The sequence below is a fragment of the Xenia sp. Carnegie-2017 genome, unplaced genomic scaffold, assembly GCF_021976095.1.
Source record: "Xenia sp. Carnegie-2017 unplaced genomic scaffold, XeniaSp_v1 HiC_scaffold_22, whole genome shotgun sequence".
NCBI lineage: Eukaryota > Metazoa > Cnidaria > Anthozoa > Malacalcyonacea > Xeniidae > Xenia > Xenia sp. Carnegie-2017.
The window spans coordinates 6,075,108-6,098,147 of record NW_025813485.1 but is presented as its reverse complement, the minus strand read 5'-3'; the positions used below and the strand labels follow the sequence as shown (position 1 = coordinate 6,098,147).

General features: G+C 34.2%; 4 protein-coding genes across 5 annotated transcripts in view; all 4 read left to right on the top strand.

Annotated features, from left to right (window-relative positions):
• Positions 1-1,569: 1,569 nt before the first annotated feature.
• LOC124445440 lies at positions 1,570-3,168 on the top strand. The gene is made up of 2 exons (XM_046996165.1): positions 1,570-1,844; positions 1,919-3,168. The coding sequence occupies exon 2, from the start codon at positions 1,919-1,921 to the stop codon at positions 2,672-2,674; it is 756 nt and encodes a 251-aa protein (XP_046852121.1). The 5' UTR covers positions 1,570-1,844; the 3' UTR covers positions 2,675-3,168.
• A 1,447-nt stretch (positions 3,169-4,615) lies between these two features.
• On the top strand, positions 4,616-6,408 carry LOC124445442 (fibroblast growth factor 13-like). Of its 2 annotated transcripts, none has more exons than XM_046996167.1 (3): positions 4,616-4,850; positions 5,116-5,208; positions 5,515-6,408. In XM_046996167.1, the coding sequence occupies exons 1-3, from the start codon at positions 4,809-4,811 to the stop codon at positions 6,007-6,009; spliced, it is 630 nt and encodes a 209-aa protein (XP_046852123.1). In that variant the 5' UTR covers positions 4,616-4,808; the 3' UTR covers positions 6,010-6,408. The 2 variants fall into 2 exon arrangements, with proteins under 2 accessions (XP_046852123.1, XP_046852122.1); XM_046996166.1 differs by having other exon boundaries at positions 5,105-5,208.
• A 1,657-nt stretch (positions 6,409-8,065) lies between these two features.
• Positions 8,066-19,438, top strand: LOC124445438 (maternal embryonic leucine zipper kinase-like). Its single transcript, XM_046996163.1, has 23 exons — positions 8,066-8,641; positions 10,285-10,334; positions 10,407-10,442; positions 10,510-10,626; positions 10,767-10,820; positions 11,785-11,874; positions 12,148-12,174; positions 12,870-12,969; positions 13,103-13,137; positions 13,557-13,655; positions 13,882-13,918; positions 14,091-14,122; positions 14,214-14,312; positions 14,850-14,936; positions 15,113-15,204; positions 15,911-15,950; positions 16,200-16,428; positions 16,606-16,678; positions 16,748-16,850; positions 17,307-17,405; positions 17,532-17,638; positions 17,826-17,920; positions 18,887-19,438. The coding sequence occupies exons 1-23, from the start codon at positions 8,575-8,577 to the stop codon at positions 18,967-18,969; spliced, it is 1,851 nt and encodes a 616-aa protein (XP_046852119.1). The 5' UTR covers positions 8,066-8,574; the 3' UTR covers positions 18,970-19,438.
• Positions 19,439-20,114: 676 nt separating this feature from the next.
• The window catches only part of LOC124445439 (GTP-binding protein SAR1b-like), a 5,244-nt gene continuing 2,318 nt past the window's right edge, over positions 20,115-23,040 (top strand). The window contains exons 1-6 of the mRNA XM_046996164.1: positions 20,115-20,229; positions 21,496-21,560; positions 21,751-21,870; positions 22,039-22,104; positions 22,561-22,664; positions 22,738-22,875. Of these exons, the coding sequence (XP_046852120.1) occupies positions 21,518-21,560; positions 21,751-21,870; positions 22,039-22,104; positions 22,561-22,664; positions 22,738-22,875 (471 nt within the window). The 5' untranslated portion in view covers positions 20,115-20,229; positions 21,496-21,517. The remainder of the gene's footprint in view (positions 20,230-21,495; positions 21,561-21,750; positions 21,871-22,038; positions 22,105-22,560; positions 22,665-22,737; positions 22,876-23,040) is intronic.

Below are 23,040 nucleotides of genomic sequence, written 5' to 3'. Positions count from 1 at the left end.
CAACGGTTTACACAATCCACAATCTTATTAAAGTCATCGATGTGGGTAAATTTTCACGTTTAAATGCTGTTTTTGCTATTTGATCAATTATAATAGTGATCGATTTTGATTTGTAATCATGAAAAGTAGCTAGCTAATTTTGAAGTATTGTGCTGGACGAATGAGCTGTGATAGTTCTACTTTCGTCCACGTACATTCCTTTTTGCAAATAAACTTCTATTCGAGTCAATATTACAAAATAGTTGGAAAGTGTGTGCATGTATATAACTGCTCGACAGCCACAACAATGTATTTGTTTCATTGTTCTATTTATAACTACAGTTTGTTATCATGTCCCATATATCAATCGTCAAGTCTATCGCCACACACAAGTCTTCTACTACCACATTTTGAGAGTTTTAAAGTTGCGTCTCGAGGCAATATCTGCAGGAGATAAAACTCATTAATATTTATTGAGTATAATCATTTATGCAACTATGGAGTTTTCCTTGTCCATCTTGTGATATTGTACTGCATAAAAACTTCTCGCTTTCTCCGATGTTAACGATTATATTTTATTCATACATTTTATGCATCACAATTAAAGCATTTCAGCCTGAAATTAATTGGTTCCCAAAAAAATAATTATTCAATATTTTTCCTTTCATTAAACACTTCGAGCCATATCAAAAAAAACGCAACTTTTTGCATGTGTGCCTGAATAAACATAGCCTTATCAAACTTTATAAATGTGTTCTTATTATCTCTTGCATAAATGCAAAGCTAGAATTATCAGAATGAAATTCTAATATATATACAGCTCTATGAAAGTACTAAAATTGCATAATTTGCCAACGTTAGAGCATCTGAGTCAATCATGTTCAATTCCGCAGATCCGTATTTTAAACTAATAAGTTGATCTAAATGTAACGATGCTTTGAAAAATTGCCAAAATACTCTTCAGCAATGGTGTAATGACTTTCATAAGAAAGACTTTCATTCCTCGCACACTTAACAAGAATTTGGAAATGATTATATTTCTCTACTTTTTTTTCGGGTTTCTGGAAGATCTCCATTTCGTTATAGGTATGGATTGCTGTCGGTAACTATCATACAATAGCATTAATCTGTTCAGTCTAATGAAGCGTAAAGTACGAAAATGTGACCTCTTATATCTGTTGCATTCTGGCGTGTTATATGCGCACATTACGCGGGGCTTAAGCCTTTTTGAACACTATGGATATCGTAAAATATTCAGTAAACAACATCAGTAAACCATTCTAGCTGCTGCGGTCAGACTAAACGAAACTCCGTTGTTCAACAAAAGATATGTTTTACTGCAGTAGAAAAAGGGCTACATTTTCCAAATTCTACTATAAGTGTTCTTTGTCTTTATAGCTGATGATTTGTATTTGCAACACAACTGCTTTGTCGTATTTACAACATTTTTAGTTTCATAGATTGTGAAGCTGGAATAGACTTTTAATCTTTGGCAGTGCTGCTGCAAGTCAACAATACGACTGATGTTTTTTTTGCATGATGATTAGATGACGATTAGAAAGGATAATTATTTTTGTTGTAGGGTTTGGGTGAGCCGATACAAGCGTACAGCGGGTCAAGTGAGCTACACGTTAATGCGTCACTATTGTATACGATAAACGCAGCTGCTCAAAGCCTGAACATGTCAAGATACAAAAGTTGACAAGGTGCTTCGGAGCCCAACAAACAAAAGCACTCTTCGACAAGGCGTTCTTCTACACCTATACCTTTATGCGTTTATCTCACGTTCAAATCTTCTTATAGTAAATATAATCTGCACTTGCGGGTCAAAATGCACCCACTCTAGATGCGATTTACATTTTTCGGTAAGAATTATTCATTTATATCAGCTTAAATTATAACATGTGCTTTGTTTACATATGAAAACGTTTCGATTGAGATGGAAAATGTTAAAAGCAAGCGAAGATCTCTGAGACGACAGTGGTCTGTGGACGTTCCATCCAGCATTCAGAAGAAACTTCGACAAGTTGCTTTCACATGTCGTCGCTCGAAGTCTCTCGACGAAGCCAATTATAAGGAAAGACTTCTCAAGCCACAAGAAGAAGATGAAAAAAAGCAAAAGACCAGAAACTCTGCCACTTTTGAGAATCTTGGACGTGATCGTCATTCGGTGCCAACAAACTCACCATTGTCAAGCTCTTCTAGTCCGTGGTATTCTTTTGATGACGATATGAGTGATTGCTCGCTCATAGAAGTTGATGAAACGCAAAGTGAAACTGGCTCGAATGATATTCAAATTGGGGATATGGGAAACTGCGAAAGCTTTGGTCCTGAAAAAGCATCAACGCCGATGAAAATAAAAGAATTCTTAGGTTCAAACACATACAGTGGGCTTCTAAGCACGATCGACGAGTTTGATCCTCCAACCAAAAGATCATCAACATTTCCAGTGTTCAATAGTGAAAAGATGAAACGAGAGCCACAATCAAAAATTCCCAGGAACTTTGCCGATTTCGACCATTTTGATTACTATGAAAAGAATGATGAGCCCGAAATAGGCGAACGCTATCGTCGCTATGCGATTTGTGAGGAAATGGAGAGATATATTTCTGTGGATCACAAAGGACAAAGCTTGAGGAAGTACCGGGAAACTTTAATTAGACATCGTGTACTAAAGGAGTTGTGTCTTTTGTAAGCATTGCAACGTTAGGCATTTTACTCTTTCATTATGATACTGTTCATGGCACACAGTAATATCACTGACTCTTATCCTCGCGTATAGAAAATTATCAATGCTAAAGGTATGATGCAAACATATTTGCAAATATACTTTTAAGTGTGACATGACTTGACTTCGATATCACCCTGACAAAATTTATTGAAGAAGAGGAAAGTTTTATCCAGGCTGAGCAATTATGTCCACACTTAGAGAATGATCTTTGTTGTAATTAACAGTCTTAATTCTTGTAGCTTGTGTGAAACATATTTATCTGTTGTGTAAATCATTTTATTGGAACAGGTTTTGTACCACCCTGCCTTCCATAAAAAGACGTCAATAATATATATCGGTCCCTTATTAGACACTAGCTATATGAAATTATCTAAAATTTGCAACATATATCTACATTCAACGCACATGTATTCTTTTCCCACACTGCATGGATTAAAAGAGAAAGAAGGGAAGGCAAATTGTTTTTAGTTCAATGCATCGATATCCTGTTACACTTTCTGAATGGTCAATTCCTGAATTATTGAGAACACAATACAAGTTAATGGTTTTCCTGGCAAAACACGTGTTAAATGCAACTTTAAAAGCAATTTGCATACTGCCTTGCGCTAGCTTATATTGTTTTCAAATTAACACTATTAAATGACTTATTCTTCGGTATTGTCCCTAAATTTCAACACGAGAAGTTTCCCTACGAGGCCGTTTACAGGATCCCGGCTAACCAATATTCAGCGAGACGTGAAATGATTTCGAGCCATTAAAAACAGTCAAAACTTCAAGAGAAAAAATGACAACTGTGTTAAGCGCTAAAAGTCATTCATGTTGTATTTCTCAATTAGGCCAAATTAGTTGTTTTCATTTTAAATGCTTGGCGTATTTATAAAGTCAGAATATTTTTCCCTTCTTTTTTTTCAAAGAAGGCTTTAAGTCTGATCTCAATGTTTCTCTTCGTCAGCCATGATTCTGCAACTGTCGAGAATCAACAGTATTCAAACAAATGAAGTATTTTATTAACATGTAGTCAAAATCAACGACAACTATATCATCATTTTGAAATATTTATTATTTGTTGATATTGCACGGCAAGCTATCAAGACGCACTGAGAATTTGTCAAAAATTTTATTTGATGCTATGCAGCCCTAGCTTAACCGACTAACTTTGAGTTTCAACGTCAGTCAAGAAACGGTTCCATTTTGAAGAAAATAAACAGACTGATGATAAATGTTTTTACTTCGACTATTTTTGCAATACCTTGGGTGAATTGATGCACAAGAGTTTTAAGAAGTAGGTTTTTGTGGACGCCAAAAGAATACATTCATTTTTATATAATTTATTTGAAATGTCCATAGGCATTGCATTCACACATGCACATGAGCGAAAAGCCTTTTCTTCACTTTACTTTTTCTGTCTTCTTTTGTTCACCTAAGCTTTTGCGGTTAATGTTTTCAGTCTGCACATGTTCAGACAGCTATGGTTATGTTGCACGTGCCATTGGCTTCTGTTGGTCTATCTTTCCATACCCTGTTTTTGCTCAGCTATTACAATGCTTGTGAGCCATGCTTGACTACTTTTTAAGTTTTGTGGCTGGCTATGTGGAAACTAGATTCATCTTGTCTCGTAACCCCACATAAATTTTATTAATGGCCATTGATGAAAAAGCCCAGCTTGCATGATATACAAACTTATGGTCGAGTTGAAAGTTTCTTCGTAGCTGTTAGGTATCTGAAGTTTAATAATGTGAATATTTGGCCAGGCATGACTTCAAAGAAATGACTAAAAAGAAAGAAAATCTTCTCCATGTGTTTAGCCACGATTGTATCTTGACTTTTGGAAACATATATATATGCTAAACTATTTCAACCACAATCCCAGAAATGATCAATTTTTAATTACTGAAATGACAAAACGCCATGGTGCACAATCTCATTGCTAAGAACATGGCTTGAATCGTTGAATATGTGGATAATCATTCATTGAATCTGACGATAAATAACTGCTAAATGTCTGCTTTTATTCGTAGCAGTACATTACCTTTGTTGAAATACACCAGAACCCGTTTTTTGCAATCACGACAAGGATTTTACCTTGAGATTAAGGCAAATGGAATTGTCAATGCAACAAAAGATTGTAGAAGCCCATTTAGTAAGTATTAATTGAAATTAAGTTTTACAGAGAGAGAACCGATCCAATTTGCTCATTTTTTCCCTGCAAAATGTTTGATAGAAGTTTTTACAAAGTTTTTTCAATATTTCATTAAAGTCTAAAATTGCAACAAGTATCGAATTTCACCTTGACGTGAGTGCCGAAAGGAAAAAAGGAAAAGGGGGTCCTAATTAGCTGTAACTTTACTTTCAATTCAATCTTTTGTTCGTTTCGAATAAATTTTGTGCATGCAGTTTTTCTTCAGGTTCTAACAGTTGGCACAAATATGATAGCGATATGGGGAGTTGAGTCACGTCTGTACTTGGCAATCGATGAAGATGGTACAGTTTTCACGACGGTAAAATTTTGATCTATACGATGTTGTTGATGTTCATCGTGTTTTGTTTTCTTATGATGCTATTTAATAAAATGAACGGTCTCAGTAAACTGAACAAACCTCCAACACAATTTTATACATGCTAAATGATCTTAAATCTAGTTTTACAAATTACTATAGACTTTTTATAAGATTTTAATAGTTTATCATGGATAAATACAGTTTATGGACAAAGTATGGCAGTGGAAGACAGCAAAACTCCTATTGAATTGAGCCCTGTATATCTCTAATTCAGTAGGCATTTAGTATCTTGTTACGTCGTTATAGAAAGTCGAAAGCAAAGAGTGCGTTTTCAAAGAGTGTTTGACCATGGAGTTTTTCAGTCAGTTTGAAACTTGTCATAAAAACAACGACGAGCTTGCTTGGTTTCTTTCCATCGATTCAAATGGGAAAATAAATGCCAAGCCCAATTTAGATGAAAATTCAAGTGATAGGAGCTTGGATTTCGTTGTTAAAATACCAGCTGAACGAGCTGAATTTTGCCAGCAATCATCAGAAAGAAGACGTCGTCGGGAAGAAAAACAGCCGATTTTTTCAAGAAAAGATGCCTCTAAATTTAAAGCTGAGAAAATGACCTATAGCCAATATGGAAAACTCAAATCCTTTTCTAGTCAAACAGCATCAGAAAAGAAAGCGTCGATGTCTACCAGAGATTCATCAAGTGAAAGTCAATTCAGTCAATCAGAAAAAAGTTACTCTTTCACAGACTCAATGGAAATAGCTGGTTTTACAAGCGATTCGTCCATGGAAAGTCTCAAATGAATATTTGATAGAATATGTGAAGTATAAATTACACTTGCAGCAATTCATTCTCTAAAAGATTCAATGTTTTAGGAAACTATTGCTGAAAAGTGCGCGAGATTTGAAAATTAACACCTACATTGTGATTAATCATCGTTCGGTTGCATTGATTCTGAAATTTTTTTAAAGTGCTTGATTTTCTTGGCTCATACTTGAAATAGTTCCTTATTCTTGTAAGGTTTGCGTGGAATTCTCATTTGTTATAGAAGGGGAATAGCTACATATAGTCATATCTCTCTATAGAAACCAAGCAATCATTTCAATTGATAATGAGATGTTAAGTATTCATTGTATTTTTACGATAGAATGTCCGTAAACTTAGTTGTAGCAAAATGATATTTATTTCCTTCTCCACTCTCATTCACACGTGGCTTTTTTTCTCCGATTTCAACAAACAGTACGTGCTGACCACAGATCTAATAATACACTAGATAGTGCAACTGACATAAAAGTTGAAGCCGGGCATATTTACTTCCGGAGCCCCAAAGTTGTGAGAATCAATATGGCGTTGTATTAGAAAATATGTGGTCCAAGTTAATATCTCGCAATTATTAGCAAATCGCGGAGGTTGCATCAACTTTTTTGCACTATTTATGAAATAAATCATTGTGACTATAGTTTGTAAGAAAAAAAAATTGCAGAATACGCCAATACATCGCCGTAAAATTGATTTCAAGTGTAGCTCGATTTGAAAGCATCAGCAGCGACTAAGGCTTAAGTACTGGAATTTACACATCTAAATATCGTATCACAGCACAATCTGCGATAGTGTGGCTTAGTTCGCGTGGCAAACACAGCGATATCATACTCGATCTATGGATGTATTGTAATAGAACAGGCATATTACAAAAATCAGTCTGAAATTGACACATGTTACAAGCACAAATTAAATATTTTGCTCAGAATAATAATTTAGGTTTGATATTTTCAATAACAAGAATGTGTAGAAAGTTTTATATGCATATACATGCCTGAATGGTAAAAAAGACAATAAAAATGTTGAAAACAGTAGCATAACATCACCATAACAGTACATTAAGCACTGTGGGCAGTGGCTATATAACCCACTGGTTTAGACTATGTCAATACATTGTTTATATATATGTGTAAAACACAGTCAAGACTACAAGTCTGGTGACTCTTCTTGCTTTAACAAGTAAATATTTTCCCCGTGTTGGACAGAGTGTATTGTATCAACCTGTGGTATCAACAGTTTCACAAGTGACCTGCTATTTTATACTTCACAAAAAATTTGGTGTAGCAGAGGTAGACTCATAATATAAAACAAATTCCGAAGAAGCAAGACAGACTCTATGACATAGACAAGCAAGACAAGCAAGACATAGACAAGACATAGACAAGCAAGACATAGACTCTTCGAGGTAGACTCTTCACATTCTTTCTGTAAATAATTTCTGAACGTACTAATTACTCACATCTTGACATAGCTATATTCGTTTGCCGACCAGAAACACCAGAAAAATGCATTTCTGGTACAATAATCCAGTGCAATATTTAATTATGTACAGTGAACAATATACTTTATATAAATCGTGAAAAATCTTTCAAACTGTTATCTCCAACTCGTTTTACTTAATAAATATCGGAAGATAATTCTACGACGTTCGATTGAACATTTTGTGGCAGATTGTGCTGTGATACGATATTTAGATGTGCAAATTCCAGTATCTTAAGCCTTCGTCGCTCCTGATGCTTTCAAATCGAGCTACACTTGAAATCAATTTTACGGCGATGTATTGGCGTATTCTGCTATCTTTTTCTTGAAAAACTATGGTCACATTGATTTTTTTCATTAATAGAGTAAACCAGTTTATGTAACCGTCGTGACTTGCAAGTAATGCAAGATATCAGCTTTGACCAGATATTTTCTAATACAACGCCATATTGATTCTCACTACTTTGGGGCTCCGGAAGTAAATTTGCCCGGCTTCAACCACCACTTATGAAATGTAAGCCGTTGCACTATCTAGTGTATTATTAGATCTGTGGTGCTGACCCGAAATTATATCTTCATTATATATTAGCGACAAATATCTTTTACATTTATTGATTTCAAGAGCACGTGTGTTAAACTTGAGAAGATCTGTGATGGACTGATAGTAGCTCTTGTAACCGAAACGAAACGCCTTATGAAAACGACGTTTTTTCTAATAAATCACACAAGGCGAAATTTCAAAAGACTTCAATGTGATTGGACGCCCTGGCGTGTTGTGAATTAAGTTTCATTCATACCTAGTGATCCGCATGAGATGGGCTTGATCATATGTCATTGAAAATCAAAGAAGTGCTCTGAGCGGAAGAATGTGACTAAACGAAGATACCTATTTAGTTTGTGCAAATTGCGGTTCGTTATTTATTGTTTTCCCACATTCGTATGTCTTATTTAATGATATGAATGTAACGCCAACGTGATAACTCTGGAGAAGTGTGAGCGTATTCATGCAAGTCTGTTATTTACATTTTGTTGTTGAAAGTCATTCATAAACGATTGAACGTCGTTTCATTATGCCAGACGCCATATATCCCGACGAATTGAGCGATATTTATGACATTAAAGAGACGATTGGTAGCGGTAAGTTCTTTTAGATTGTAGATAGTTTGTTATTTTGACTTCCCACGAGAAAAGTAACGGGTCGTGCAGGCACAAATTGGGTTAAACGTCGTTAAATATTTGTTAATGCATGTTTTGGGTGAATGCGAAGCTTGCCAACTGGTGCAGATTATTGCATCAGCCGTGCTCTACTCTCTTACATGATTATACCTTACAATACTCTGTTTTCATTCGTGCAATGAGCAAAAGAATATGTTGCTTTAAGTGCTTAAATAACGCTTGCTTTTCTAATATTTAAAGAAGATTCGAGATGAGACACTTGACAGATGGTCACAGCGTGCATCAAAATATTCATCAGTATGCAAAACTTTAAGGCATTTAAAAACTTTTACAATTCTGTAGTATTGATACGTTGTTTGGTAACATCTCGATTGTTTTAATTTTCGAATTTCGATTCGATCGCATGAATCATTAAAGTACACTGCGAAATAAGCTGACTTCATGTTGATTGTTTCAAATTTTTGTTCAACTTCCGGTGTACGTGTCGAAAAATGTGAAAGCTCAATTTTGATGAACATGTCTCGCGTTGTAGCCTAGTGAGATTTGACGTTATTTCCATATCTATACCATGAAATTTTACCAATTGTCATTAAAGTACTCATAATGTTCGTGAAAGTAAATTAAGAGGAGCGGGCGTCGGTTTCAATTGCTTCCCACGCGTTGTGATAAGAATTTAATAATCCGTCAGGGTTCCAGAGTAGGAGTTAGACAAACAGAAGAAATGTTTAAATTACTTTATAAATGTTGCATATCATGCGAGAAAGTACGTAAATATATTGCCCACCTTCTACAACAAATTTCTCCTCCGAAAGGCGCACAATATCCGAGACATCGTCAATATCTATACTTTAAAAATGGCGATTAGTCAAAACATTCAAGATTTTTTTCTCATTATGTGACCCGGTTGCGTTAAGATAAACATCATTGATCAACATGTATGTTATTTCCTTGTTTTTTTTTGGCAGCTGTTTTTAAATAGTTGATGGATCAACGAAGTCTTTCGATGTTTACAAGGCATCAAAAGCAAAATAGAGCTGTTATGTGTCAAAAACGTTTTTATATCAAAATGAAAACTAAAAGTCTTGCTTTATTTTAATGTTCTCTTAAATTTTCCAATGATGCTTGTGAACATACCTATAAATATATTGTCTTCACAACGAGTTCTGCAATGTGTAACATACATTTCCATTAAAAACATTCTATTCAACTTAACATCAAACTGATTTTGCTAGAAAAAATTTCCATTAAAATAAACAATTGCAGTTTTTAAGGGCATGACATTTGATCTGTGTCTTAATATTACTGAACAAGTTGCAGCTTGAAACCTAAGTTTCCCTACGTTATCCAGCAAATTCCTATAGTAGTATCCAATTCAGTCTCCCCTCCCCGATTATTTTTGTCTAGTTCCCCTTGATTAAAACATTTGCTTCCTTTGCCTATCACAAAATGTAACGTCCAACTCAGGAGGTAGATACAGAAACTTTTGTTTTGTGTAAAGTTTACGTACCGATTTAATTCAAGAAAATACTACCAAATCGTTGTACACATTGTGCACTATTTGTGTTACTTGTGGTATTCTAATTCTTGTATATTAAACGTTATAGGTGGCTTTGCTAAGGTAAAGCTTGCCGTGCACAGGCCAACAAATGAGAAGGTAATGCGATCTCCCCACGTTTTGTTACAGATTATACTGAATATTACGGATATTTTTTCTCATTACATATAGGTTGCCATAAAAATGATGACCAAACGAGCTCTTGCTGTAAGCTAAAAGTAATTCGACGAATTTTTTCTATGTTGATGACAAAGCAATATTATCACTTTTTCAGCATGATTTACCTCGCGTTTACACGGAAATTGCCACCATGAAAGAACTATGTCATCAAAATATTTGCCAATTGTACGAAGTTATAGAAACAACTGATGAGATTTTCTTGATTTTGGAGGTACGTCGGTGACCTTTCATGGATTTGAAAAATTTGAAAGGCTTGTTGTTTAATGAGAAGCCATAGTAATTGAACGTAACTTGTTAATGAAATCTTAACTCTTTAGTATTTAAAATGACGGTTTGTTTTTTTACATTAAGTATGCCCCTGGCGGTGAACTTTTTGATTACATTGTTGCGAAAGATAGATTGGAGGTTTGTGACGTCATGATCAATGATATTCAACATTGTGATATAATGTGTAGTTGTAGTAACTGAGTGAACTCTTTGATTTTGGGGCGACAAATCTATTGCCATGCTCACTATAAAAATTAGGTTAATAAAGTAGTACTTCATAAACGTTGTTCATTTTCTTTCACATTGTCGTCGTCCCTGTTATCATTTAATTAAGGTCAATAGCTTACCCTTTAGTTGTGCACAAGGTATTTTTTTAGTTTATTTGATCAATGTTTTTTTCAAAAATGGGTTCGTTGCACACATAGCTATGTACCTTTTTTTTCAAAAAATGCCAGTTAAATATAATTTGCTCGACTAATCCCATTGGGGAGGCTTTTTTATTTTTATTTCCCAATCGGCTCGATTTTAATGTAAAGAAACTTTTTAAGAATCTAGGAAGCAACTTTTCAACATTGTGATTTACATGATTCATACATCATATTAGTCAGACGTTCCAGCCTTATTAGCAATGTTTCTTGTTCTTAGGATTCTTTAACATTTCGTTTAAACTTCTTCCTTTGGCTCTATACGTAGCTACTGTCGTGCATATTTAACCAAATCCTTTAATTAGATTAATTACTGCAATCAGATTGAGACAATGCAAATCAATTACGATAGAAGACAAGGCGCGTCACGTTTGTTGACAAAATACAAACCTAATTATTTAGTTGCAAGAGGTGTTGATAAAAATAAGTTCACTACATTAAAGAAAATAAGCTTCCTTTCTTTTTCTTACTTGGTTTTTTGAATACGACACATAACGTTTCGTGTGAAGAGGTCCAGACATTTAATGGTCATGTTCTTGTCGAAGTGTATGATACAAATCTCTGTTATAAATATCGTGAGGACAGATTTTAACAACCTTGAAAATCCCACTTAACAGGATTAGGCCGAGTGTTCCATCTAGCATGTCGTAATTTCGATATTTTTCATCGTTGTTTAGGAACAAGAAGCTAGGCATTTTCTTCGTCAAATTGTTGCTGCTTTGGGATACATGCACGAAAAAGGCTATGCACATAGAGATTTAAAACCTGTAAGTTCTTTCATAAAGTGAATTGTTTGCGTTTTTGATTTGTAACGCCTGGAATTAGCTATTTATCCGAAGAAGGCTTTTGCTGACGAATTTTTTCCCCCTTGGATAGCATGCACCTCTCTCTATGTGGTGTTTTTTGGACCAATACTTTCTAGTAGATAGAAAGTCTTATACATCATTTCTATCATGTTTTACTTTACATGTAAATACAAGGTAAATGGATTCAGTGGAAAGGATTCTTATCACAGAGTGCTGTTTTTTTTCAATTTTTAGGAAAATCTTTTGTTGGACGAGAATCAAGTAAGAATGAATTTGCAAGATATTATTGTAACATGTGTAATCTCAAGCACGTGTTTTGAATGAAAATATAATTACAGAAAAGCGGTGTAGGTTATATAAAGTTTTGTGCCGTCACGGTGAAGGCTGAAATTCTTTGTTAACAATTAGCATTAAAGTGCAAATGAAGTTTAGTATTTTTGTACGTTTTTATTTGCTTAATCGAAATTACTTGCTCTCAAATCATTTTTGCCCGTAGAATTGAAATTGTTTTTTACTGACAGAATTTATAGCCGTTAGTATAGTGGAGATTTTTGGCTCTTCCTGTGCAAACATTTTTTGCTTTCATGCTGGCTAAATTGAAGTCGTAATGATCAAGTACACATTGGCAAGATGGCAATAGCAATTGCTTGGCGACGTTCGTAGCTACTTGTTATGACGTCAGATGAGAAAACACGGAAGTTAAAACGTTTCCACACAAGGACGAGTTTTTGAACTAAAATTTGGCAAACAAAACCCGGCGTTTGATGATGATAAATACATCACATTCCTTGTCGAAACATCTCAATATGTTTTAAGTCATGCAATAAAAAATTCCATGAAAACTACTCTATTTCTTCACTATCACGTGACACATCCCCACCAATGAAACATTAGGATTAAAGAACTTTGACAGTTGGTGTATAGTTATCACATTTGTTTCCTAATTTTAATTCTAGGATATAAAACTCATTGATTTCGGGTTAGTTGGAAAACCCGAAGGAGGAATGTCTGAGAAACTCGAAACGTGCTGTGGCTCACCAGCGTATGCAGCGCCAGGTGCAGTTTTGCTTTAAATGCATTTTACTCACTATTGTGTAGCTAGTGATTGTGTGTGCGCTGTTTAGTTTATAATTTAATAGTCAATAAAATGTTTCTGTGTCCATGAATATTTTTCTTTCAAACGTTTTAGAGTTAATATCTGGTGTCCCGTATTTTGGTAATGAGGTAAATATGTGAAAATTCTAGTTACATCAGTCTTAATTTTATAAAGTGTTGCTCAGGTTTTGGATTTTATCACATTTGTTTGCTTGATTTACTTGGACTCGAATGAAAATAACATCTGCACAATTAGGTTTTTTAACCGCGAAATGAGGTGTTTTCTCTACGAATTTCTGAAATATATTTCGAAGGAGTGCTAAATGTTACATCCTTTAGAAGTTGCCCGACGACGTGTCATTTCAACCATTTGTTTTATTTTCATTGACATGCATGGCTGAAAAACTTCAAGATTGAGGCGTAGACATGCATGCGATTTAAAATCACACAATTAAAATTTCAGTTTACCAAAATTCCAAACGTATAATTCGTTTTCATATTTTGAATATGGTTTTGCAGTTGACTTTAACATAATTTCTTGTACGCAGGCTGATCTATGGAGTTTAGGCGTGCTTCTTTACGCTCTTTTGTGTGGTTATTTACCTTTTGATGATGACGACACCTACAATTTGTACAAATCTATTCAGGTGAGAAAAACGTTATTTAAAAACCCTTATCTCTTATAACGGTCATTTAAAAACACTGTGCAAGAAATGCATTGAATGACTCCATCGTCTGTGGTAGCTAATTAATTTAAGCAAAATCATTTCAAATATGGCGTATCTACTGCTTTGGAATGAGCAATTTACGTCAGTTTCAAGTTTCATACGGCAATTTTTCCATTTCCAGTTTTTGATTTCGTCATTTTTTTAGAAAGGCCAGTATGATACACCAAACTTTTTGTCGAAAGGTAAAATCGCTCGCCGTTCATTTCTCTTTTTCATTAAGCATGAATGATTTTTTCATGGATTTTCGAGATCTGCTGTCTACATTTTCCTTTCACATGCATTGCTTTCTGATTTCTGATCTCCTCTCTTGTTTAATTTGACGTTAAGATGAGAATTTTTGTACGTATTATTTAGGAAGTGTTGCTTTGATCGGACAGATGCTAAAGGTATTCCATGTAGCATTTAAACTTCGAAGATTATGAAATACCATAAAATAGCGAGTGGTGATGTGGTGATTGATGTTTTTTTTCCTTGAAGACCGACCCAAAGCAGCGATTGACAGTCCAAAAGCTTTGCGTTCATCCATGGTTAAACAAAGGCTATGCTAATCCAGTACATTTTAAGACAAGAGTAAAAGTAAGGAAAATATTTTATATGAACTTTCAAATTCGACTTTTAATTTCTAATTTTGTATATGAACATCTGTAAAAGTAAGGAAAATATTTGAACTGTTTAATGAAAACCATGCATGCCAATTGTTAAACCTTTTATATGAACTTCCAAGTTCGACTTTTAATTTCTAATTTTGTACATGAACATTTGTAAAAGTTAGGAAAATATGTGGATTGTTTAATGAAAACCATGCATGCCAATTGTTAAACCTTTTATATGAACTTTCAAATTCGACGTTTAATTTCTAATTTTGTATATGAATATGTATATGTATATGAATATGTATATGAATAATCACAAACTTGTCGAACGTCCAACCATTTATATACACTTCTATCGGCAACAATGTGATGCGCATGTCAACAATAAAACCAAAGGCACGTAATTCGTAATTAGATCTTGTTTCTCATTTATATCATATCATAGATTTGACAGCAAAATCCCACCTGGATCATCGGGATTGTCGATCGTTGAGAATCACAACTTTTTGTTTTCATGTAGAAAGAGGAGCCAGACGTGGATGTTATCAAGGAACTGGCTTTGTTCTATGGAGTTTCGCCTTTGACGCTAACATCGCTTGTCAAAGAGGTATAATTGCTTCGTTTTATAAACTCTCATATAAGGCGTCTAAATAATCCACGTGTACATTTCCTTTCAAAAATTGATTTAAAAAATTCCATGGTGTTCCTAAAGCACTGTTCAAAGTGTTGTCTTAAGCTTTATGATATAGAATATGACTTCCATTGATGTTTTTCTAAATATAGTACAAGTTTGACGACTTAACTTCAGCCTATTTTTTGCTGTGCAAAAAGAAGAGTCGGGGAGAATCTTTGAAGCTTTTTCATACGTCTTCCAAGTATGTCTTACGTAGCTCTACTAGTATGTTTTGGAGCAGCATATTTCTCTTGACCTAACTATTTTCACTGTAATAATTGTGGTTTATAGCTAGCATACTGTAGAGTCTCGAAAGTAACCTTCCCCTGAAAGTAACCGCCCTTTTTATAGCACTTGTAAGAGCTTCACAGCATTTGTACTTTCATCTAAATGAAACAAACCCAAAATGTTCTTGTGCGTTTGTGTCAAGTACCGCAACCTTATACTACTTTTAACATGTTGAAAAATACCGTTATGAAGCATGGATTAAGAGTTAACCATTGAAGTCAACCGTAGCTGAAAATAGCAACTCGAAATTAATCGCCCTCGCGCCCTCCGAAACTAAGCACCCCCTTGAAAGTAGCTCCCTTAAGCCACCAATTTCAAAAGTAAGCCGGGGCGGCTACCTTCAAGACTCTACGGTAGTTCCTTACATCCTTTTGTGTGTTATTGTCAGAAATAGATCCCGGAAGATTTTGTGTTTGGGGGTTGTGTGCTCTAATTGGGATTATATTTTGATGACTTTTTTGAATTATTTTATACCATGATTGGTACATTTTTGGACGTGTTCTCTAATGCTGAATTGGTTGGTATCAATATATTGTACGTAAATAGACCCCCTCTCCTGCACACACCGAGTAAATCCAATCTTGATATATTTCTGTACACCGTGTTTTTGTCTAAATTAGAGTGCTTCGTAACAAGAGGAAAGAGATGCTTGCATTGGAGGTACGTCATTGAAAAACGAAGGATTTAACTACTTACAGCTCGTATTCAGTTGTGCATCTTAATGGATCTTTTGCTATGTATGTGGAGTAAATGTCATCAATGTTCCCTACGTATCTCTAGTTTAGCTGCTTTTTAATACTGCTATCCGTGCTAACTAGTCCTTAGTCCTTTTTCTGTTAAATAAGCTGATCGAAGTTCATATAGATACGCATATCATATGCACTGAGAGTGAATGTCATTGTTATTTAGAAAAAATTGAGTGAGACTGTAGAAAACAACGAAGACGAAAGCTTTTCGAGCGATCTACCTTCGTTACTGGTTGATGACGAAGATGACGTTTTTCCCGATGATTTGTTGGACTTTAGAAAGCCGAGGGCGTGTACTCTTCCACTTGAGTTCATCATTTCAGTGAATGAAGAACCAAGTAATAGCGACTTGTCGTCGAATGGCTTACTCAAACCATCTGTTCCGAGCAAAGGTTTGGTATGAATTGCATTTGCTACTACAAAGTAGTTAAATGTTATCTTTAAGGAAGGAAACATATATAATCGTTGACAAATGATTTTTGAAAAACATCTTCATTTGTATGAAAACAATATATATTATTCTGTTCATGATATATAATGCTTTTCCAAGAGATTTTTTTCTATTAAAGAACACATTGTTCCTTCGTCAATATCGAATTACGAATTTGGGTCCGTGAAACCTTTATCGCCAGAAACTAAACTGTAAGTGTAATATCAAGTGATTTACGCCCGTGATTTCCATAGCATCACAAGAAAAAATTTTTCCCGTAGATGGTCACAATCACTAGATAATAATCTTGATCGAAGTCCATGGACAAATAGCACACCACGACAGCAAAGCAAGTCTGCTTCATCCAGGAGGTTTAGTGAAAAGGTTTGTTCGGCTTTCGTTCAAGTTTTTTGTTACGTTAATTTATCGTATTTATTATCATTCCGGTTTAAAATGTTTTGTCGTGTATAGGCTTGATTTTTGCTGAAATTAATGCTTACCGATAATTGACGTTAAATATACCTGTCGTTTTGTTACTTATTTCATTTATAAATGAATGTAAAATTCAACTCTTAGCTATTTTCTGTTTTTGTCTAAAAATTTAGCTAATTTGAAAGTTAAAGTTCCTGAAATTTCTTCGGATTTTTAAGGCGTGAAACTCCTTCAGATTGCTTTGCAACTTTAGAGCTGTGTGTTGTTCAATATTCGAACAATTAATATTCTTTAAAACAATAGACCAAAGTTACGAACGCAAGTTTAGAATCCTATAAGTGTTATCAGTTTTAAGAAAACTACGTAAAATAACCGTTGACTGAATGAAACACGTGCTCGTTTCCATAGACAACAGGCTTGTTTGGAAGCATCGAAGGTGGAATAAATAGATTTTTTGGGGCATTCACACCCCGTCGATCTGCGAGTTCTCATCCAAGAAAGGTTAAGGTACGAGTTTAACTTTGCGTTTCATTGACCATGACTTCATGACTATTTATTAAAAAATCAAGCTTTGTATCAACGCACTGGTCATTCCTGGAAATCTCATTGAATGCACATATGTATTTTGATTAGGCATTATATAATGTGTCGACTACCACTAGTAAAGGAGCACAGGAAGTCGTAGAAGCGTTGCAAAATGTTCTTGAAAAAAGAAATGGTTTAATGTACAAGCTTAGTGGGTATGTGATTATATCAAAACAGCACAATCACCAAATATCCAAGTTTGCATTTATTTCAATTGTCTCACATTGTAGTTTTGTTGCTATCAAACCACACTTCTGCTGTTTACATGCTTGTCACAGTCATTGCGTGATAGAAAAGCATGGTGCTATTAAAAAATATAATTTTTTTTGCATTTTATTCAAGTTTTACCATTCGTTGTAAAACCATGGACGATCGTGGAAAAGTTATATTAGATTTTGAGTTGGAAGTTTGTGAGATTCAAAAAATTGAAATGATTGGTAAGAGCAATATTTTACGATGTACTTTATCTCTATTGTAAAACAAAAGCAATAAAATGCGTGTGTTGATTGGGTCAATAGCCGTGTTTGCACTTGCCTGTACAAACCGATATGACCTCAACCAATTAAATCAACCAAAGAGAATTTGCAAATCAATCATGATACGTGTAAGAGAAAAAATTAATACTTTTATTTTAAAATTCTCTGGTTTGCATTTTTTAATTTTATTAATGAAGTAAATGATGTTTTCCTGTATGTACTGGCATTTGAAAATCTCGAAGTCGTTTGTGAGAACTCTCAAGTTTGTGACGCCCACTTCAATGTCTTTCTCGACGTTCGGTCTTTTGCTTGCACTGATCAGCTCTCGAGTTCTCCCGAAGGTCTTCTCGGTTTGCAATAGGGCATTTTGACATAACCTGAGAGCAGTGTAAAAATGGCTCATCTAGTTTGACTGATCAAGTAAACTATACAAAGAACATTCTGCACAAAAGTGTCTTGTCGGGAGAGTGTTGTATGTTTTTCACTACGCTTTTGACTTCGACTTCTAATTTTTTTCCTACGTCCAGTTTTTTATTGCTTCATTACGTATGGTTGTTTCCTGCGTATAGAATATCTCTTTATATTTTTGTCAAAACTACCTAAGCAATGTCTCTGAGAAAGGCATTTGTATGGACATGTTAAGAATTTTCAAGTGCACGGACGTCTTTAATCCTCTTTATAATATCGAATATTGCTAGTTAAATTGTGAAGTAAGATTTTAGGTATGAATTGTATTTTTCAAAGTAGACCTGTTTTATATGATTTTGAAGCATTACATAACTTTCAAACATTTAAACTTACAACATGTATATTATTGAATAGTTATACGTAACTTACTTCAAATTACTGCGGTGGCTACTACTAAATCTGCCATCAAGAAGTTCATTTTAAGCGTGATAATGACATTATTTTATGGTTTTTATGCAGGTGTACGTCGGAAACGTTTAAAAGGCGATACCTGGGCCTATAAGAAGATCTGTGAAGAAATTTTCAACGACGCTGATTTGTAGAAATTATGTAAATTGCATATCGTAGGAATTCTATATTTAACGATGTAAAGCCGGCACTTTATTATTAGCTATCTCAATTGGGGGTTGATTGTCAAGACGTTCCATTAGATCGTTGGACATTGGAAGAATATTCTAGTTGTAATATTAGTGTTTCCTTTTTTTTCGGATTGTAAAACTGTGCATAAGTCGAAACACCATTATTTAATTATTTCACCTTGATAAATTTATGTATCTTAGATGTTTTTATTTTCTCATATCAGTCATATGATTCAATAAGCTCTTTTTCAGCTCCATTGAATTTGGTGTTTGTTTCCCTAATTCTGACTGTAGACATGCATGTTTTTGTAAACACAGTTTTGTTCATAATAATCTATTTATTGTCAAAATCCACATTATCGCTAAATCTCCAAGTCTTTTTTTATTAAATTGTCATTAACAATAGTAAATTATACGTATTATACGCACATTATCACAATTGATAACCATTTGTAATATAGCGTCTTATATACGAACGTGTCGACGTCGCATTTACGTTTTAACGCTTTTTTCCCAAATCTTTCACTTGGCGATAAAGCTTTAAGCCTCTCAACATCAACAATGATAGAAGTTTTGCAAAAAATAGGCAAATAAAATTTTCTTTTGCAAATACTACTTATCTTTTACTTCCGCTCTATTTTTAAGAAGTTTTCCATATCAAAGTTTTCATTCTGCCTCTATAGCTAATTCTAATTGAAATTTGAAGATCTGTAGCTACGTAAGAATAAATTTGCGATCTGGATCATGTTGCTTGTGACATGTGATAGGTCTGTTGATGCTATTCATATCACAAGACAATGAAAATCATGGTTGTTGGTTGAAAAGATTTTACTTAACTATTTCATTTCTCTATCTACTGACACCTGCCGTAACCGAGTACGTAACTACAAGTTATATGCTTATTGCACATGTCCGACAGAGCTTATGCAGACAAAAATGACACTCATATGCATGAAGAAACAGTTTATCATTAACTGAACAGTTCCACTTGCGTATGCGCTATTTAAAAATAAGAAAATATATAGTATTGAAGTTGTAGGATTGGGACAATGGAGCTATTTCGTTTTATAATACATCCGGGATGTTTGAGACGCTACGTGTTCTCGTTCCAGTCCTTTCTTCACAATAGTCACAGTCACACTACCAAGTACCAAACGACCTGGGGAAGTTTTGTCCCCAAACCGACATCAAATTTGGTAAATACTGATCATTTAGAAGTCCTATGTGAGTATATGTTGTATCCAAGCATAATACAATAATTTATATTTCATTATGTATTTTAGAATTCCTGCGATATGTTTTGTTTGATTTCCATGTACAAAAATCATCACTAAGCTAGGCAGTTTATAGTAGACAATAACTTAATGGTGGGTTTTTATGTATATAACTATATGGCAACAACTTCTTTGTGTTCGCAGTATCGTATCTTGGATTTCCAATCATTCTGATTGCTTGAGAAACTTTCCCTCCGAATCTTTCCCTCTGAAACTCACTGTTCTTAACATTCTACATAGAAACTCTACATAAACATTACTCTATCTACAATTAAAATTTTTATTCATCAGTCAAAGTTATTTGCCAGAAGTAGTTGTTAGAGGAAGGATGATGTACAGACATTATCATATAAATGTATGGTTGGCTGCAAACTTAAATTTTTTTTGTAAAGTTCAAAGTTCGCATGTCATACAATTGAATCATCTTGATTTAATGATCATTCTATGTAAAACATAACTGTATTAGTACTGTTAAAGTAATGTATTTTTATTTTGACTTGACAATACACATGAAAAATAGTTTTTTGTTATTGAAACACAATTTACTTCAATTTTAGTTGCATTGTTTGACCTTAGAAATTGTCTAAAAATATTTGAAGCGCTGAACTGTGATTTAGCTGGTGGCTTACTAAATTTCTTGAACTTCTACCATATTACAAGTAACAATAGCAATGTAAAAATTTTACTTCAAGAGCTTTTGTAATAAACTAAAAATCTCAAATCAAATGAATATTTGCCAGTGGTCTTATTACAGTTTTCATTACAGTTGATACTTAGTTACACAAAACTGATGTAAATCACCTAATTACGGATTTATCAATGACCCTTAGACTTCAAAACTGTCGCCACAAAAGTATTTTTTATCTGTAAAAAAATGAATGAAACTTGACACATACACACTTAATTATATATTACACTTAATTATATGAAAATCAGACTCTTTTCCATCAAACAAGACAGATGTGCAGAAAGCATATTGTAAACTACTTGCATTTCATAAATTTAATTGTTGACTTTATTCCACAAAAAGATTGTTGTTAATTGTGTAAGAAATGGATGTGTTGATTTGATCCATGGATAATTTGTGTTACAAGGGATTTCAGTGAACATGAGAGCCTTAGGATAGAGCTATAGTCTATATATCAAATTGCAAAACACAGGAGCTGTTGTAGTTGCTTCAAGTACATGCAATAAGGTGGTCTTTTTGTCTTAACAGAGAAAACAAAGGAATTTGCAAAATGTGGCTATGGGATTACCTCACAGGAATGCTAAGCTACCTGGGTAAGATTTGACTTAATACTGTGTTAATCCATGTATTGATAAAGTCAGGGAAACTCACTAGAAATGGTTCATTTGACATCGAATGAGAAATAAGTTTGAAGGAAATGTGTGTCCACTTCTATTCTTTTTAAAATTGATCTGTTGTATATATGTATACAGTTCATTGATAGATCAAGCTGTCTTGTTTTAGGCTTGTATAAGAAATCTGGTAAACTAGTGTTCCTTGGTTTGGATAATGCTGGAAAAACTACACTCCTTCATATGTTGAAAGATGACCGAATGGCTCAACATGTGCCAACCCTCCACCCAAGTAAGAGCAATCATTGCTTTGAACATTTCTTTGTTCAAATAATGCATGCAATAAGGATCTTTATTTGAGGGTGCAGTATTTGTTGCACTGCAGTGCAAAACATATCTTGAAATGTGTGATATATTATATACTTATTCTTGTGTGCCAACACCCTTTTTTTTGTCACAGCTTCTGAGGAACTTACAATGGGTGGAATGCGATTCACCACTTTTGATCTTGGTGGTCATAAACAAGGTAATGTCAATTATTGAATAATCAAAATGCATGAAGTCAATTTCGTCTCTATAGCTATTTCTTTTTGTGTTATTCACCTATTGTGTTATATTAAAGAAGCAAATAATTTTATAAATCCAAATTTTCACAAACAATGAAGCACCATAATATGTAAATGCTAAAGCATTAAGCATTTGAATATTTCTTACTGAGCTACCCCTAGATGATCCTGAGTGTCTTTATACATTGATTACACATTGTATAAGTTACATGACTCGCTATCACAGATCATTGTTTCGTGAAACTTTGAGGATGTGAAATTCTTATGTAATCAAATCAATACAACATTTATATACCTATATATATGTACAAGCATGTTGTATGGTGGTGCAGTTTTGACATTCACATCTATCTCACACTGAAAACCTAGATTGTCAACAGTAAATCATAACAAGCTAAAGTGAGGTTGTTTTATAGCTCGTAGGATTTGGAAGGATTATTTCCCTGCAGTCAATGGCATTGTCTTCATAATTGATACAGCCGATGTAAATAGATTGCCAGAATCAAAGAACGAGTTGGATGTAAGTAACAAGCACTTTCGTCACATTTGCTTTTGAAATGATGAATAATTTTCTTATTTTCTGACTATTTCAGGGTATTCTTAGTGATGAACAGCTTTCACATTGTCCTGTTCTTCTTTTGGGAAATAAAATTGACATTCCTGGAGCAGCTGGTGAAGAGTATATTCGACAATATTTTGGTCTCTATGGACTAACTACTGGACGAGCTGCTGTAAGAATTAAATGTTTTTATCATTTATCTTTAGTTGTTTTCGTGATCCAAACTCTTAGCTCTGCAAAATATTCAACAATTATATGATGAGGTTGAGCATGGTATCAAGAACTTTTCAGACCAAGGTCAATGTTATCTTATGAAGCAAAGCTGAGTTGGATAACA